General features: G+C 36.3%; 1 protein-coding gene across 12 annotated transcripts in view; it reads right to left on the reverse strand.

Moving 5' to 3' along the window:
• The window catches only part of ALS2 (alsin Rho guanine nucleotide exchange factor ALS2), a 72653-nt gene that overhangs the window by 19371 nt on the left and 34862 nt on the right, over window positions 1–18420 (reverse strand). For 11 of the 12 annotated variants that reach the window (XM_034654961.1, XM_034654962.1, XM_034654964.1 and 8 more), the window contains 12 exons: window positions 17931–18111; window positions 15089–15154; window positions 9451–9613; window positions 5347–5478; window positions 4820–4948; window positions 4400–4470; window positions 3923–3989; window positions 3377–3579; window positions 3193–3258; window positions 2031–2129; window positions 1284–1448; window positions 66–177 (listed from right to left, as the gene is read on the reverse strand). In XM_034654961.1, the coding sequence (XP_034510852.1) occupies window positions 66–177; window positions 1284–1448; window positions 2031–2129; window positions 3193–3258; window positions 3377–3579; window positions 3923–3989; window positions 4400–4470; window positions 4820–4948; window positions 5347–5478; window positions 9451–9613; window positions 15089–15154; window positions 17931–18111 (1454 nt within the window). Of the gene's footprint in view, window positions 1–65; window positions 178–1283; window positions 1449–2030; window positions 2130–3192; window positions 3259–3376; window positions 3580–3922; window positions 3990–4399; window positions 4471–4819; window positions 4949–5346; window positions 5479–9450; window positions 9614–15088; window positions 15155–17827; window positions 18112–18420 lie in introns of those variants that run through there. The other variant, XR_004623565.1, reaches the window with a different exon arrangement.

The raw sequence follows: 18420 nt of genomic DNA on the forward strand, positions 1-18420 counted from the left end.
TAAAAGTTAAGGACACGGGAGTTTAAAGAAGTCAATAGCAACTATATGCAAAATATTCTACTCACCATCATTTTATTAAGGTGAAAGTTGCCTTCATAGTATAATCCAAACTGCGTAACTACCACACCATTCCCTTGACATACGTCATCTTGCCACGTTCCCATATACTTTTCCCCCCTGTATAGAAATAGAAATGAAAAACTGATAAGGATGAGATGGAAAAAAACAATTACAATATGGAATATTCCAAGTATCGTCACTCCTATGTATCTGTTCCATTTTTCTAGTTCGGGTGGTTAACTCTGTGTCTCCTCAAACATGGGACAATGTGGTAGCAAAAGACATCTTACTCAGAGTAACGTTCTCTCAGGAATTTAATATAGTCTACCTGACATAGGTCTGTATATATTCCATGTATGTCCTTGATAATAGAAAAAAGGAATGTCAAGAATTCAACTCTAAATAATTTCATTCAAAATGTAGTATGTAGACTCAAATCTATGCATACCTTTTTCTTACTCCAAAACTTATTAAAACTTTAAAAAAAGAAATGAGGTTTATTATATAAGAAGTCTCATTCTTCACAAACTCAAACTCAGAGAAATCTTACTAATCTCCACTAAAAAAACAAGGTAAATATAAACTGCTTGTTAAAAAAATCATATAGTAATAACATCTAAATTTTAAAATGCCACATTATAAAAATAACATGAAGGGGAAAAAAGTATGTATTAAGTCCAAAAGCAAATCAGGCTAAATCAAATACGGAGGCAAAAGAAATGCATTCCTCCCCAAGGTTTAGTTAATTGAATTTAAGCTTGATTCCTGGGTTGCTGGCATGGTAACAAGTCCCTGACCTAAAAAAGACCTAAGCAGAAAGGTGTTCAGATGCCATCCTATGACCCCCAAAGGGAATTTCCATTGGTTCCCTCTGACCTTTTATTCCTATTATCTACAGATTGTTTTAGAGGTTTTTCTTTTTATAATAGTTAAAGATTTGGTAATCTCTAAAATACTAAAAGCTTTGTACATGTGGAGCTTTAAGGAAAATGGCACCTAGGTTAATTCTGAAAGATCCTGATCTTGTAAAGAAGTAACCTATTACTTGGTTCATAAACAAATGGAAAAAATGATGCCTGACAACTGTGTCTTCTTATTAAAAAATGTCTCAATACCGTCCAATTAAGATGCTCAACCTTAATAAAAGCATCGCTGTTACTGAAGAAGTATAGGAACGTTATCCTCTCACACTCAACTTTGAGATTAGAAGCAGAATACTGTACCTAGTGATATCATCAAAGACACCATATCCTGCTTTCTTATCCATTACCCATTGGCCAATGAACATGCTGGGAGAAGAGGAAGTCAATTTTCCACTTCGCAGGAGACCATGACCATGACGCACGTTATCTTGAAAACAGCCTTCAAACACTTCACCAGAGGCATAACTGTGGTTACAAAGAATTGATGCAGATCACGAACACATTGAATTCTGATGCTCATTTTTACAAAGTTTAGGAAATTCAAAATTATACTCATGTCCCACTGGTGGCTATAATTATTTATTTATATGATTATTTTTCACCAATCAAAATTTTTCATATTTGAATGAATGAAGCTTAGAAATTAAAGACATCATGGATGGTATTCTGTGTTAATAAGGGGAAAAATGTGATTAATCCCTTATGGGAAAATGAAATAATGAGTAATCTCTAAAAGAATGATAGGTTTTGTCCATATTAGAGTTATTTAATAAAGATAGATTTATAAGAAAGACATTTAGCAGATTCTATGAGAAAGTTATGGTTTCTAAGGTTTGTACAGTTTTGCTGAAAACTAAATAACCTAATATTTTCACCTTGTGATAGATAAGAAGTTATCTTTATAAGAAGACTTTTTAAACGGTTTCAGTCATAAAAAGAATAAATAAAATTTACTTACTCCTTGGAAATTTTGGCTATACAAACATTTAAGTCTATGTGATTGTTTGAAAAAGCAACACCAGCCCAAAACCTTTTCAATGTTATTACCTATAGACTCCTTGACCACACATTTTTCCTTCTTTCCAATGGCCCACATAATGGTCTTCTTTGTTCAGTGCTTTGTTTGGGATTCTGTATTCTCCATATCTACCAAGGAGAATAAAAAACATCAGAAGATGCATTTAGGACATGTTCACCTTTTCTATATATGCACGTGTAAACATTTTAACAAGGAGAACAGGAAAAAGAATTACCTATGGGGGAAAAGGGTAAATGGGGTTTTGGTTTAAAATGTATCTATTACCTAAACAATCAGGCAAGTCTTAGAGGAGTGGGCCTCAATCCCACTACACAGAGATTACATGTTTTACCCCAACTCCAGTGAAAAACAGAAAACTTAGGTCCTAAGCCTCTCTGCTACTAATTAGCCACATCACCTTGCATAAGTGCAGGTACCCAGCTCCCTCATTCATGTGTGGCAGGGTAAATGAGATTATTTGAAGTCTCCTTTCATTGTAAAATTCCATTAAAAGCAGATTAAGAGACATTATAAAAATTTACATCATCACACACACAAAAATCTACCCAATTTGTATAATAATCTTTTCCATATAGTAAAATAAATTTCTCTAACATGATATAAAATACTTCACTGCCATAAGTTTATCATGCAAATATTTTTACAATGTTAGAATACATGACAAGCTTATGCAAAAATGTCACTTGAGTACCATTAGGATAATGTATCATCTAGAAGATTTCTTCTCCGTTAGCTATCACAGAAATTAAAGATGACTTAAAATTACTGAGAGGAAAAAAAGTAAAACTACTGAAAGGAAAATCTGTCTACATCCTTTGTGTAAAAGGACACTACTAAAGCAACAGTTCACCATCAATATTACCCCAGGTTCTCAGTCTTCACCACTGAGAAATGGACAGAAAACAGGCCCACTTTAACATAGAGAAGGGCTGTGTCACTTGAGGTCATAAGGCTACCAAGGTAAATGATTCACTTCAGGTAAATCAGGCTGCATCCTACATTACCAGCCCTCTTATGATCACACACGTACATTGTAAGCCCTAGTACACTGTATGCGTTTCTAAAAAACAAAACAAAAATCTATTTGTTTTGAAAATAACTCTCAATACATAATAATGTCATCAGTGCCTGACGCTGAGTTTACTCTTGGGTTTTACACAATCTTCTTACCCATCTTCCAAGCCATTCCTGAACATGCCAGAATACATCTTTCCATCTGGCCACTTCAAAACCCCTCTGGAATGCATAAGCAAAAAACAACACAGATCAAGGAATGTTTCAGATAACCGATACTTTTTCAGTATTGAATCAGACTATCATCTTCACCCCATGAATAAATCTGAAACATTTTCACCTGCCATGAGGCTTCCCTGAAAGCCAGCGTCCATCATAGGTTGCATCCTTTAGGCGAGGATCCTTATAGAAAGTATATTTGGCACTGCGTGAAATGGGTGGTTCCTGCCTCTGAATACTGCTGCCACTTCCATAAGGTGGAAGGTCAGATGTCCCCCTCAAAGCCTGATCCACAGCTTGGCTTATAGCCCGTAGCCACTTAGTCTAGGAACAAAAAAGTAAATGTCAATTAAGCTTAAGGCAACAACTCATCAAGCACTGTTTTAAATCCTGATAGCTCTACTTGCTATGAATAATTTTTCTGTCTCCTAATGCTTGTCTTATTGAGTAATGCTGACTGGCTCTTGGAATTCACTGCTCTATGCTTCAAATTACGTCACATCAAAAGACAAAAACAAAAACCTATAGTCTTGGTTTAACAAAGACTTACCAGACATACTTATGGATCATTAGTCAAAGAAGGGCGATTTTTATCCTTTCTTTCCTAGCATAAGAGACAGAAGTAGCCAGCTCAAAAGATCAAAAGAAAATATCATAATGGACTAACCTTTTCCTGGGGTGTTGATGAAATGAGAGTGAACTGCTCCTCAGGTGTAGTTATCTTTAAGCCATTCCTAAAACGTTCACAAGGATAAATACCAGTAGGTACGACAACCTGTCATTGTAATTAATCATTCCTCAAATATTAAAAGCAACTTGTTTATTTCAAGAGGAGCAGAAGTCAATTAAATGTAAATGCCGACATGCCCTGGGTTTGGTTTTCACAGTAGGAGATAGAAAGGACAGAGTCAATTTGCTCTGTGTTGAACAATGGGGATATGAGCAATGGAGAAGCCCTTCCACCACTTATCATGATCAGCCATGATTTTCACAACAGGCCATTTTACTATCCATAGGCTGGGAAGGTGAGCCTCATTATGCAGAATGGGGAGGTCTCCTGAGCTTTTTTTCATGTCTAAGGAAACAACCTAGGTAGCAGAGGGAGAGAATTAGGGTGAGGGTCTGAGAAGAGGGACATACTTACACACCACCAGCTTCTTCAGAAAGTGGCTCTGCCCATAGCGTGGCCAAAGGGAAAACATGATGTGTGGAGAACTGAAAGAAAGAACATGGAGACACATCTGAGAAAGCTTATGTGGGCCCTGGGGTCTCTCTATATAACCCCTTTCAAATGGTTAAGTCCACAATGGGTGCCACCATCTCGGCCACACTTTAGTCCCCACAACATAGCTAATCCCAGTGGGTTGTCCATCTCTGCTACAAGGACCCCTTCACATGGCTGATATTCATTTTCAAGCTGGAAACTAAAAGAGCTCCCTGAAATTTGGTCCATACCGCAGATGCAAGCTAAACATTCTCTTTTATTCAATAATTTCAGCAAAATCACAATATTTTTAATACAAACTGATGGTTTAATTAAGTAAAAGTTAAGAATCTGGCGTACCTGGGCATGGACTAGGGCATCGTTAAAGAGAATGAACCAATTCACAGAAAACCTCCCAGCATGCTGCAGAGATAGGGCTCGGTTACTACTCTCACAGAGCAGCCGACGCTCTGGCTTCCTCAAGGAATCCTGGAATTGAAAACAGATACATAACAGAACTGTCACAACTACGTTAACATGCAAAGAGGGAATGAAAAAGACACAAATCACGTTTAGGAGAATTTGTTGCTCATAGCTTAGCTTGGTGTTAAACCTGAAGTTAGATAGGATCTGAACATTTAATAAAAGCACTCAAAGGAAATTAAGAAAAAGACAGGAACAAACAAAAGGTGATGTGTGTTCAGAGAGGATTCCTAGAAATGAGGGTAGGTGTTGAGGTTTAGAGCGACTATTGTTGTGGTCCTTTGACCACCCTTAGAAAAGGGCTCATTAAAACATTATGAACAAATGAGAAATGGGGAAAATTATGGCAGTTGTCGTGGACATGCCTGCTGTTAGCTGGGGCAATGACAACTGGCATGGTTTACCGTCATTTTCCCGGGAAAGGTCTTCCAGAAGCCCAGTGTGTATTCAGCTTCCTTCCTTTTCCTGCCGAGATGGAGAGCAAGAGACTCATAACAAGAACTGGAATCCTGCAGTTTCTGGTATTCTGGAGATGTCTGAAAGCCAATAATTAAGGGGGGGGGGAGAAAGAATATAAAACAATTGTCCAGAATCTGTAGCCTCAGTGTGGTGTAGATATACAGTATTAAATTTAGGGAAGAAATCCAAATGAAGAACAGACATGGTACATTAAAAGGGGATGAGCAGAAAGAAGATTGGTTCCAAAAAATTCTACTATACACATGTACATAAGAAACAGAAGAATAACTCCAGGAGAAAGAATCAAACACTGGCAGATATAGTGAGGAAAGCAGCAGAGAACTCATGGCAGGAGTTCTCAAATGTTTTGGTCTCGGGATATGCCTCTATTTTGTTTACGTGGGTTAGATCTATTGATATTTACCATATTAGAAAATAAAGTTGAGAAATAAAAATAACCTTTAATTTTTATGAACTCACTTCAAATACAGTAACAGTTTAAATAAAAAATAACTATTTTCAAAAACAGCAAAATGCTTAGTGAGAAAAGTAGCATTGGTCTACATTTTTTCAAATCTATTGTCTGGCTGACAAGATGACAGCTAGATTTTCATTTCTGTTATTGCATTTAATCTGTTGGTTGAAATAGATGCAGAAAATCTTGCTTTATAAGAATATATAGTTGGGAAGGGAGGATTATTTTAATAGCCATTTCAAATAAGTGGATATTCTTTGAAACTAAACCAAAAGTCTTAAGTGGTAGGTTCTTAAAGAGTAGCTGAAATGTGGAATCTGAAACTATATTAACCAAACTTTTTGTATTCTAATACATTAAATGCACTGATCTATCTTACACTTTGAATAGCTCTTTTACCCTGTGCATGATTTTATAGCATGTGGATTAGACATCTGGAAAAATACTGGTTCTCTGAGTTATGCAGGCCTTTCAAATGTTGATAGATTTTATTATACAACGTCAGAAGTTCTATGTTAATATTATCACCAATCTCATCAGAAAAAGTTGTCAAGTACTGGGAAACTGCCAAACTCAACAGTGACACATACATGTTTCCCACATTTTACTTTTTGCTTCAGAGTTCAGATTTTATCATTGGTCACAAATACTGTCAGTTGTTCTCCTTGAAGTGACAGGTTCATTTACTCATTTTTGAGAAAATATCTGCCTGATACCCAAATCTGAATAAACATTGTTATCTGTCAATTGTTCAAGTTAAAAAAAAAAAAAGCAGCTCTCAACTCAAACAATAGTAATCTTGTGCTTTTTCTTGAAAAACCTCCATACTTCAGTATGCAGCAGAGCTGCTCTGTGTACTCCCATCTCATCACACAGAATATTAAAAAGATATATACTTCTGTGTGTGATAATGGATATTAACAAGATTTATTGTGGATGATCATTTCACAACATATACATCGATCAAATCATTATTTGGATACCTGAAAATAATAAAATGTAACAAGTCAATTTATCTAAAAAAAAAAAAAAAGATGTATACTCACTGGTTGAGGTTAAATAAAATAATTTTTGCTGTGTCATCAAGAGTATTTCTAAGTGAAACCGGCATATTTTTACTTATTTTGTTTTTTAACTGCAAGCGCATGGCAGCAAAGAACACAATGACTAGTTTGGTGCCACTGCCTTGATTCATGCTAAGGAGCCAGCAGTTTTGCCCATCTTTATTTTGCACCATTGGTGCAAATGACACACCACGGAAAAGCAAATGTCTTAGTATTGTCCTGAAAACAATCTGATCTTGTGACGCTTCTAAAAGGGTCTCCAGAATCCCCAGGGGTTTGTGGGCCAAGCTTGGAGAACCAAACGCAGGATAGGGTATAATTGCTATGCTAGATGGAAAGCGAGCATAAGGTAAAACAAAAGGATGATCCCTCACATTCATGAGTAATTACTTTACATTCCGTAATTCTTACAGTGACTCATACTCATTTTACATTTGTTTAAAAAACATTTAATGCCATGTATTACGTACAGAATATTCTGCTGAGTGTCAGATAAAAAAAAATAAGGTACAATCTTTACCTTCTGGGAGCTTAAAACAAGGCAGAAAAGATAGAAAAACATACAACACACCAGAATAATGCAATGGTTTTGTTAATAAGTTATCTACCAGAAGAGACAATATAGTAAAGTGGTTAAAAGAGTAGACTCTGGAGCCCGTGGATATAAATTCTAGCCTGACCAATTCTCAGCTGCGCCTCAATTATTTCATCTGTAGAAAGGGGATAATAATAATATCTACTTTACAGGGTTGACATGGGGATTAAATGAACACATATAACATGCTTAGTACCTGACACATGAAATGCATTTAATAAATATCAGGTATTATTTTTATCTAGAGAAATTACATGTGTATATGATGTCTAAGCTGTACCTGAGACTTACTAAATAACAAACTGCAGTGTTGGAACATGGCCATGTGTTTTGAAAAAATTTCCACAGATAATTTTGATCCCCAGTCCTGGGGATCATGATAAGAGAATAATGGAGAAAGACGGTACTAACAAAGCATAGAGAAAGGAGTAACTAATTCTTAAAAGATGGGAAGAGGAGGGAATGTGGTATAGTTACAGAGGGCTTCATTTTCATGATAAAATGACTTCTGACCCAGGCCTTGAAATTTCCCCATAATGAGGATGGAGGTAGAGCGTCTCATGAAGGAAATACAAAACATGTCCAGGGATCTGAACTAACATGGAGGACACAGGATGGTACATAAGGCTAGAAACAAAAGAAGGTATCAGATTATAAAGGGCCTTAAGTGTCAAACTAAAAAGTCTGGTTTTTCACACAGAATTAGGACCCTTGAGACTGGAAACTGCAATACCGGACTCTCTGAACAGTTCCAAGCTGGTCTGGGGGGGAAGAACTTTGATTAATTGAGGACACATTGACATGACATTTGCATCTCAGTGGGTTACTTGTGTAGTTCAAACCCTCATTGCTAAAACTACATCAGTTTGAGCTAAAATTGAAATCACACTAAAGAAGAGATCTATAAGGACACAGCACAATCAAATGTAAAAAGCCCAAATCAGTTTGTGGGTCACTCTGGAGACTAATCTGTCCAAATAAGGAGGTACATTTCATGATTTAAAAGATTCTAAAGTATAAGAGACCCTGGAATCATTAAGGTTTCTCTAGAGCCCTTCAGAGTGGGAACAAAATGAAACTACACGTTTTAGTACAATTTCAAAGGTCAGTGTCTCAGCACCAGCTTTAACATATACCCATATCCTACAGTGGTACTAATTTTATAGGACTCCACCCAACTAATTTCATATAGAAAGTAGACCACTTAACATCTGAGAAAATCCTATAACATTGTGATTTCTCATAGCATATGCTATGGTGACCCAAATACCTGGCATGAGTCTATCCTGAGTCCTGGTCAGGTGGTAACTCCACTGCCTTACAGGTATCTCATTATACAGAAAGCCAGGGTTTTGTTTTGTTTTGTTTTGTTTTAAGATTTTATTTATTTATTCGACAGAGATAGATACAGCCAGCGAGAGAGGGAACACAAGCAGGGGGAGTGAGAGGAAGAAGCAGGCTCATAGCAGAGGAGCCCGATGTGGGGCTCGGATCCCATAACGCCGGGATCACGCCCTGAGCCGAAGGCAGACGCTTAACCGCTGTGCCACCCAGGCGCCCCAGAAAGCCAGGGTTTTAAAGAGCTCTGTGTAACTTGTACTAGTATGCACTCAATAAACTTTGACAACTATCGAGTGAGTAGCTTAACTGGGTCTCAACTTTTGACACAGTTTCCGTAAAATGAATACAAACTTAATCTTGATAAGGTTCCAAGAAGAAACTAGATCAACAGCAAAAAGAACTAGATTTACCGATGGTCAAACTTTCTTCCTTCATTGTGTTGAAGAAAAATAAATTTAATTAGACACATATAAATATTAATTAGTGGAGCTGAGATCTTGGGGTAGCATAATCCAAACAAACAACTATGATCCTTGGCTTCCCAAGAGTTCAAATGAGGTATTTGTGAGCTTACCACTTCAAAACAAGTAGCAAGCTTTAGCAAAACTTTTGCATAATTATGAAGTCGTCTGATTGGCAAGAAAAACAGAGTATTCAGTATTTCCATCAACTGGGTGTTTTCATCATTTACTTCTGATAAATCTTGCAATAGCTCTTGGTTTTTATTTAGGAAATCACTGGAAATAGAGGAAAAAAAGAAATTTAGTTAATCTTTTTGGTACTGAAAAGTGCATGATATTGAATAGATATATTTCACTGACACTACTTTTTTCAGAACGCATTTTTAGGTGCTCTGAAAGTAGAATATAAATACAATGAAATAAGACAGATATAATTAAAAAAATTTCCTGGCCTATAAAATAGGATTTTTGCATATAAAAGGCAGCATATGGTAGCATTAGTAATTCTATAATAGAGATGGTTAATCACAAACTGTGCCTTGAGTTCTAGGAAATGAATCATGCCTCTCACAGTTTTGGGGAATAATTGGAGATCAGCTGACACCATTACCTGTTAATTTCCAAGCCAAAAGTCACAGCAATAAATGGCAAGACTAACTGCTCTATCAGTTGTACTAAACAGAAATAATGGAGAAAAACACAGCTCTTCGCTCCAACACTACTGGCATGTAATATTAAAATACTTCTAATTTCCTCTTCTTTTTCCTTCAATTAATAAAAATTTATTACAAGAGAGTAATGAAAAGCTGTAGGTACCACTACTACAATTAACAGGAAACAGTAGAGCTAATTCTATGTGAAGATTTCAATGCTGAGATCTTCACAAGCATTTTAAACTGAAACCAACATTTAGTTTTTATATTCAGTTTTAAGTTCATTATTAAAATTTTACTGCAAATTTTAATGGTGATCAATAACACACTGAGACTATGATCAGACCAAAATACTTAAAATTTGTGAAAGAAGAAAAAAAGAAAAGATGTGAAAGAAGTAAGAGTTGGTGGGACAGAATAATCATTATCTGACCCTTAATAAGCAATAATTATGTGCCAGGTACTACCCTGAGTGTTTTATAAGCATTATATTACAATTCTTACCTACAAGGCTTCAAATTAGACAACATCACACAAGACTATAAGCAAAAATTAATCATTTTATAATCCCTTAGAGAACTGTAGAATAAAGAAATGTTTAACTCAGAAATTATGAAATATTATCTTGGAATGGAAAATACGTAATAATTTCCAGGAACCCAAAAGTTCAATAGCACAAAGTGAATTGCCTTATAATGCAATTAAGAGATCTGAGAGAGAGTGCCCTGGAGAACATGACCCAGATTTTTATTTATATTTGGTTTGTGTGGATGTTCCTACTTCCTCCTACATGTTCTGCTGCTGAGATCAGCTAAGGACACTCATTTAACTCCACAGAAGTGTTCTGCTTTAACCTGCTCCTAAGAGACTGAAATAACACATGTTGAACACATACCAACTAGGACCACATTTCTTCTGGATGCCCAGTACTAGACCAGAAATGTTCTAATTCTTTTAAGTCCTATTACTTTTCAGGATTCACTCAGGTCCTTGCCTTTGGACTTTTCCAAAAAGACCCTTGTATGTTCTCAGGAAACCTGAAGGAGGTTCAGCTTATATTCCTGGGAGTTTTAATCTAATAGTGGCAATACTGCTCTTCCCTTACACGGCTAGGTTTGTACTTGTTACTCAAAAATTAATACGTTAGTGGTGCCTGAGTGGCTCAGTCAGTTAAGCGTCTGCCTCTGGCTCAGGTCATGATCTCGGGGTCCTGGGATTGAGCCCAGCATTGGGCCCCTTGCTCAGCGGGGAGTCTGCTTCTCCCTCACCTGCTCCCCCTGCTTCTGTGCTGTCTCTCTCTGTCAAATAAATAAATTCTTAAAAAAGAATTTAAAAAATTAATACATTAAAGGTAGAACCCAAGTGTCCATCCACAGATGAATAAACAAAATGTAGTGTGTGTGTGTGTGTGTGTGTGTGTGTGTGTATAAAATGGAATATCATTCAGCCATGCAATTTTGGTATATGCTATGACATGGACAGACCTTGAAAACATTACACTTAGGGAAATAAACCAGACACATAAAGACAAATATTATATGATTTCACTTATGTGAGGTACCTAGAATAGGCAAATTCATAAAGACAGGAAGTAGAATAGAGATTACCAGGAGCTCAGGATGGTGGAAAGAAGAAGAAATTATTGCTTAATGGGTACAGAAAGAGTTTTTGTTGGGGATGATTTTTAGAAGTTTTGTGTACATATAGTGGTAATGGTTTACACAACATGAATGTTCTTGGTGCCACAGAATTATACACTTAGGAGTGTTTAAAAATGATAAATATTATGGTATGTATATATTAGCACAATAATTTTTTTAAAACTACATGATGATCAAACCACCAGGCTAGCATGAGTTGAGTAGCTAAATGATAAACCAGCAGAGTGATGAGAGTTTGAGTATCAACAGCCAAGACCTACTAACTGCCATGTGGGCTCACCAGCTGTGCTCTAGAGATTCTCTTTTTAAATAAATACTACAAAATAATTTAAATTAAATACTGACTTTATAAATAGAAGTTGTAAGAAGATGTTATTATTGCCTTTTAAATATGTAAAACCCCAGGATTCATGAACCACGGCTTGGGAAATGCTGCCCAAATCCAGACTTAATTTCTGTTTCCATAACTTAAAGTCACCCACTGTTCATTACTTGCTTCCCACCTGCCTAGGTTCTAGCAAGAGGCTTTCACTTAAGTCATCTGTTTTAGCTGCTCTAACAAGGAGTCAGGTCAATTCCTGAGTCCTGTGAACTCAACTCTGAAAAACTAGAGGAAGGTTGACAACGACGATGACGACGACGACAACAACAACAAAAAGCTAACTAAGGCGTCAGGGTCACCAACTAGAAGAAGCCCAGAAATCTCCCCATTTTTAAATTGCCACAAATCCCCTGCTATTTTTGCATCCTCCTATAATAAACCCGCTTTTCTTCAAGCATTACTATTTGGAAAAATAACCATTCTTTTTTTCCCTTCATTTAATTATTGGTTTGGCTGCAATCATTTTCTCCTTTTTTTTTTTAAAGATTTTATTTATTCATTTGACAGAGATAGAGACAGCCAGCGAGAGATGGAACACAAGCAGGGGGAGTGGGAAAGGAAGAAGCAGGCTTCCAGTGAAGGAGCCTGATGTGGGGCTCGATCCCAGGACTCTGGGATCACGCCCTGAGCCGAAGGCAGACGCTAAACGACTAAGCCACCCAGGCGCCCCTAAATAAGCTTTTTTTAATCAATATAATACATAGATGTATAATAAATGTAAAATCAGTAATTACAACAAATATAAACTTGTCAGTTAAAAGCCAGAAACCCTCAGATTGAAAAACCAACAAAGCAGTAAGTCCATCAATTTGCTCTTTACAAGAAATATGCAAAAACATTACAATATAACATAAGCAGGTTAAAAGTAATAGAATAGAAATTGGTGTCATTATATTAATATAAAACAAAATAGCAAGATCAAAGATTTAAACTTACTACATAAGGTTAAAATATTCCACTCTTTAACCTGTCATTAAAAAAATGAAGGCTGCTGGGGCACCTGAGTGGCTCAGTCGGTTAAGCGTCTATCGGCCTTTGGCTCAGGTCATGATCTCAGGGCCCACCTTAGGCTCCCTGCTCAACAGGGAGTCTGCTTCTCCCCTCTCCCTTTCCCTCTGCCCCTCCCTCCTGCTCATGCCAACTTTCTCTCTCTCTCTCTCTAATATTTAAAAAAATAAATAAATAAAAGCTGAACCTCTGTACTTTGGAAATAAAGGACAAAACAGGAGTCAAAGAAAAAATCATGATGGAAATTAGAAATATATTTAAAATTGATTGACTATAAAAACAAAAGGTATTAAAAGTCAGCTAAAGCAACACCTGGAGGGAAATTTATAGCCTTGGATGAGTACATTAGAAAAACTGAAAGACTGGAAAATTAATGAACTAAATGCTAAACTCTTCAAGTTGGAAGACATTAACAGGGGAACACAAAGAAATTAGAAGGAAATAGAAGGCAGAAATTAGGGGCGCCTGGGTGGCTTAGTCGGTTAAGCACCTGACTTCAGCTCAGGTCATGCTCTCAGGGTCCTGGGATGGAGCCTTAGTCGGGCTCCACATTCAGCAGGGAGTCTGCTTGTCCCTCTGCCCCTCCACCGGCTCATGCTCGTTCTCTCTCTCAAATAAAATCTTTTAAAAAAGGCAGAAATTAATGAAATAGAAAACAGAGGAAAGAAAGGAGTAACTAAAGCTTAATCTTTGAAAATAAAAAAGGGCAAGCTGATGACAAAACTGACCAAGATAAAAAGATAAAAGACTCATAAATAAGAGGAATGAAAAATAGGGGCTATAACTACACTTACTATGGAGGTAAAAACATCTTAAGACAATGGCAGCAATACTATGCCAATAAATTTGAAAACCTGGAGGCAATAAATAATTTTCCAGAAAAATACAATTAGAGCCACAAGAAGAAATAAAGACCTGAACAGATCTATTCATTAAAGAAATTAAGTTAATAGTTTAAAAACTCCCCACAGAAATGCCCCCACAAAAGCCATATGTTTTTACAGACATATTCTACAATATCTCCAAGTACAGATATTCCCTATCTCATGAAAACTACTCTAGAAAATACAAAATTTTCACACTCACCATAATTTCTAGTGCAATTTTCTTACCAAAACTTCAAGTTCAGAAAAGAAGGAAAAACCTCACATTCATATAGATGCAAAAAATTTTAAATATTAGCAAACTGAATCCGGTAATGTACTGAAAAACTAATACAGGCAGACAACTGAATTTATCTTGGAACTCTAGGATGTTTACCATTACAAAAACCAATTGCTCTTCAACTTTCAGGAACAGAAGGGAACCCTTACTCCCCTCTTTTTTTAAGAAGGGAGACTTTTAACCCTACAAATGATATTTACCAAAAACCTAAGGCAATCAACTTTAATGAAGAAATACTAACACTATTCCCCCTGAAGATAAGAATTGAGATAAGGATGTTATTACTCTATTGGGATATAAAATCAAAAGCAAACATGGCATAACATTAACATCTATTAAATCTAGGTTGTGGTACACATTTGGTATGTTGAGTGTTAAAATATAACTGAATTTTTTAAACTTGCCTTTGTCTCTAGGTCAACACTCATTAAGAATCTACATAGTTCAGAAAGATTAGCCCCATGTAAGCAGCTTTTATATTTGTTATCTAGAAGCTAAATGCAAAATCTTTGTATTTGTGCAACACTTAGTGTTTTTCTCTATACCATCACATACATTATTGGTTCCTCATAACCAGGGGAAAAAACACTTCCATTTTCCACATGGAAAAAATTAGGCTCAGTTTGGTTAAGAGAGTTGTCCAACATCTCAGGGATAATAATTAAGGACCCAAAACTTGTGGTTTTTTCAATATCATACTACTTACAATGATAATCAGGAGCTAATAATATCTGTCTTTTGTAAGTTAGTGAAAGTCTACATTTTGATTCATTTGGTAAAATGACTAAGCCAAAGCTTTTCCTGGGCACTTAAAAACACAGAACACTATAAAACATGATCTTTGGTTGTTAGAATGATAATTGGAAGGTATGTATTTGCTTACATGGCAGGCTTAGCAAGAAGCTGGAATCCTCCCATAACCAGGAAATTTGTAATAGATGTGCAATACCTTGAGCAAAAAAGAAAACACATGTACATTAGCGTTAAATGAAATTTCTGAAGAACAAGTTTACTTAACAAGCATCTGGAGTAGATACTTCTTGGTCTCACCAATAAGTTTCAGAACTTTGTGATGCCAACATTCATGAACTGACTTGACTGAGAAGAAGGGCAGATTGTGTGATAATCACAATAATCAGGAGGGGAAAACAACATTCTAGTAAAGATGTTAAAATTACTGTAAATTTGAAATACAACTAAAATTATGCAGAAGATGCTAAAAGTTGCTTGGTAGATTTTACTTTGATAACTTTTTTTTTTAAAGATTTTATTTATTTGACAGAGAGAGAGAGAGAGAGAGAGAGTACTAGTGAACACACAAAAGCAGGGGAAGCAGCAAAAAGGAGGAGAGTGAGAAGCAGGCTCCCCATGGAGCAGGGAGCCCAATGTGAGGCTCAATCCTAGGACGCTGTGATCATGACCTGAGCCAAAGGCAGATGCTTAACCAAATGAGCCACCCAGGCACCCCTTTCCTTTGGTAACTTCATAAACTTGAGAAAATACAATTAAAATTGTTGGATTTTTAATGAAAATTAAGTCTTCAGAAATAAACAATAGAGAAGGGAAGAAAATATGTTAAAAGAGCTCAAGTGAGACTGTTAGAAAATGTTGGTTAAGTTTTGATCTATTGCTAGAGAATGTCTCGATATACTGCTTTGAGTTGTGTACATTTCTACCATACTCCCAGAGTGGCAAAATGGAATCAACTGACTTCGAGAGAAGGCAAATTCAATAGCCCAGGGTACTGTACACTTAAAAATAGTCCTGATGGGGGGCACCTGGGTGGGTCAGTCGGTTAAGCGGCTGCCTTTGGTTCAGGTCATGATCTGAGGGTCCTGGGGTTGAGCCCCGCATCAGGCTCCCCGCTCAGAGGGGAATCTACTTCTCCTTCTCCCTCTGTCCCTCCTCTCCCCCCCAGCTTGTGCTCTCTCTCAAATAAATAAATAAAAAATCTTTATTAATAAAACAAAAAAGGTCCTGATGGTAAATTTGATGCTATCTGTATTTTACCACAATTAACTTTTAAAATTCATAAACAAATCAAGATTTTTTATTTGCCTCATCTATATGAATAAATTATGTTAAAAGATAGTCCAAGGTATCAAAATAAAAGCATCTCTAAGTACAAGTCCTGAAGTATCAGAGAACAAGTAAAAAAAAAAAAAATTGTGAGATAAATAAGACAAAAAAGAACTATACAAGTAAAAGCTAAAACCTTCACACAAACAAAATCTAGTTTAAGAAAGCAAATTGGGGGTGCCTGAGTGGCTCAGTCAGTTAAGCATCCACTCTTGATTTTGGCTCAGGTCATGATCTCACGGTCATGAGACTGAGCCCTGCACTGGACTCCATGCTGAGCATGGAGCCTGCTTAAGATTCTCTCTTCCCAGGTGCCTGGGTGGCTCAGCTGTTAAGCGTCTGCCTTCGGCTCAGATCATGATCCGAGTCCTGGGAAGGAGGCCCACAGCGGGCTCCCTGCTCGGTGGGGAGCCTGCTTCTCCCTCTCACACTCCCCTTGCTTGTGTTCCCTCTCTCGCTGTCTCTCTCTGTCAAATAAATAAATAAAATCTTAAAAAAAAAAAAAAGATTCTCTTCCTCTGCCCCTCCCCCCCCCTAAAAAAAAAAAAAGTAAATTGGTATCAAATTATGTTATTTTTCATGTCTGAAAGAATATGAAAGACTCCAAGTAGGGTATTTCCTCTTAGACAATAGCTTCATATATATTTAAGTTTGCTTACAATTAAAATCACATGCATCTATCTGCATATATATGCATAAATCTGAAAGGCAGTACACTAAAATTATTAACAATGGTTATTTCTGGTGATAGATTATGAGCAACTTTAAATATCTTTTTGACTATTCTATTCGTATAATTTTCAATAATAAACACCATCACTTATATTAAAAATAACCTAAACAAAACACCAATAGTACAGGAACTTCCTTTCACTGGCTCCCCGCTGTGGCTGCATGATCTTAGAGCTCTACACAGGGCCTGGCACTTAATGGGTATTAGGTCGATATTTGCTAGATGGATGAGGTATTAATAAAGAAAAAACTTTCACTTCAGATCAACAGCATTAATGTTATTTTAACAGTCATCAAAATAAAAAATTATGCCTCACATCAAAATGTCAAAATATAATTAAAAAGTGAGAAATATTTAAATTTTCAAATACACTTAGGATATTTTACTTGAAAAACATTAAAAGAACCTTGGATAACTTATGCTAGATTTTATTATGGAAATATCCTTATTTTGAAGACAGGATGGTCTTTAACCCCTTCACTTACACAACAATAAAAAACAGACATTGGAACAACTCCATATTTACCATTAGCAGTTGGTCTCAAAATAATTGGTTTAATTACTTATTTCTTCTAATTTTAGTATAATTTACTTAAGTAAGCAAAATTGTTCTCTAAAGAACCATATTTATTACAGTGTATTTTATGTAAATTAAGTATAAATTAAGTATACTATCATTCATTCTGCTAGACTACAGAAATATAATTCACTATTTTAAAACCCTTTTTCCCCTTAAAGAAAACTAAAATTTTAGCAATGCAGAACTATAGTTGGCTTAAGGTTAAAATACTGCTTTGCAATTTCTATTACCTTAAATCACTGTCCCTAATCTAGTCTCTTCTGATTAAGGAGCTGTTCTCCTTGGCAGAATAACCCTGCAGAGATTGAACATGACACGGGACTGGATACTTGCTCTGTATAACTATCCAAGAAGAGACTTGCATGCTTCAGAATGACCAAACTCCTGGCTTCCTTTATCCCATGAAGGAAGCTGCTCAGTGAGGCTCCATGCTGACCAATTAGGTAACACAGCTTGCTGAATCGGCTTGCCACCTCCTGCAACAGCTGGACTGTATTTGCAGTGCCCAAATTTTCTGTAACAAAGTGATGATGATGATGATGATGACATAACTTGAAGACTCATTACCTGAATACTTTCTTATGATCAAGATTATGAATCCCCCATTTCTAAAAATACTTAACATGTTGAGATGTACTATCGACTATGGAACTTAAGTCATCACAATGTTGAAGAAAGAAACTTCAGATCATTGAATCCAGTCATTTGAGAAACTTGTTAAAAATACAGGCACTGGGATCCTATTGATTCTGACTCAGTAGGCTAGTGTTAAGATCCCAGGATGGATATATTCAGAAGAAAAGCTTTCCATGTAATTCTGAAG

This window comes from Ailuropoda melanoleuca, chromosome 2 (genome assembly GCF_002007445.2).
Source record: "Ailuropoda melanoleuca isolate Jingjing chromosome 2, ASM200744v2, whole genome shotgun sequence".
In the NCBI taxonomy this organism is placed as follows: Eukaryota; Metazoa; Chordata; class Mammalia; order Carnivora; family Ursidae; genus Ailuropoda; species Ailuropoda melanoleuca.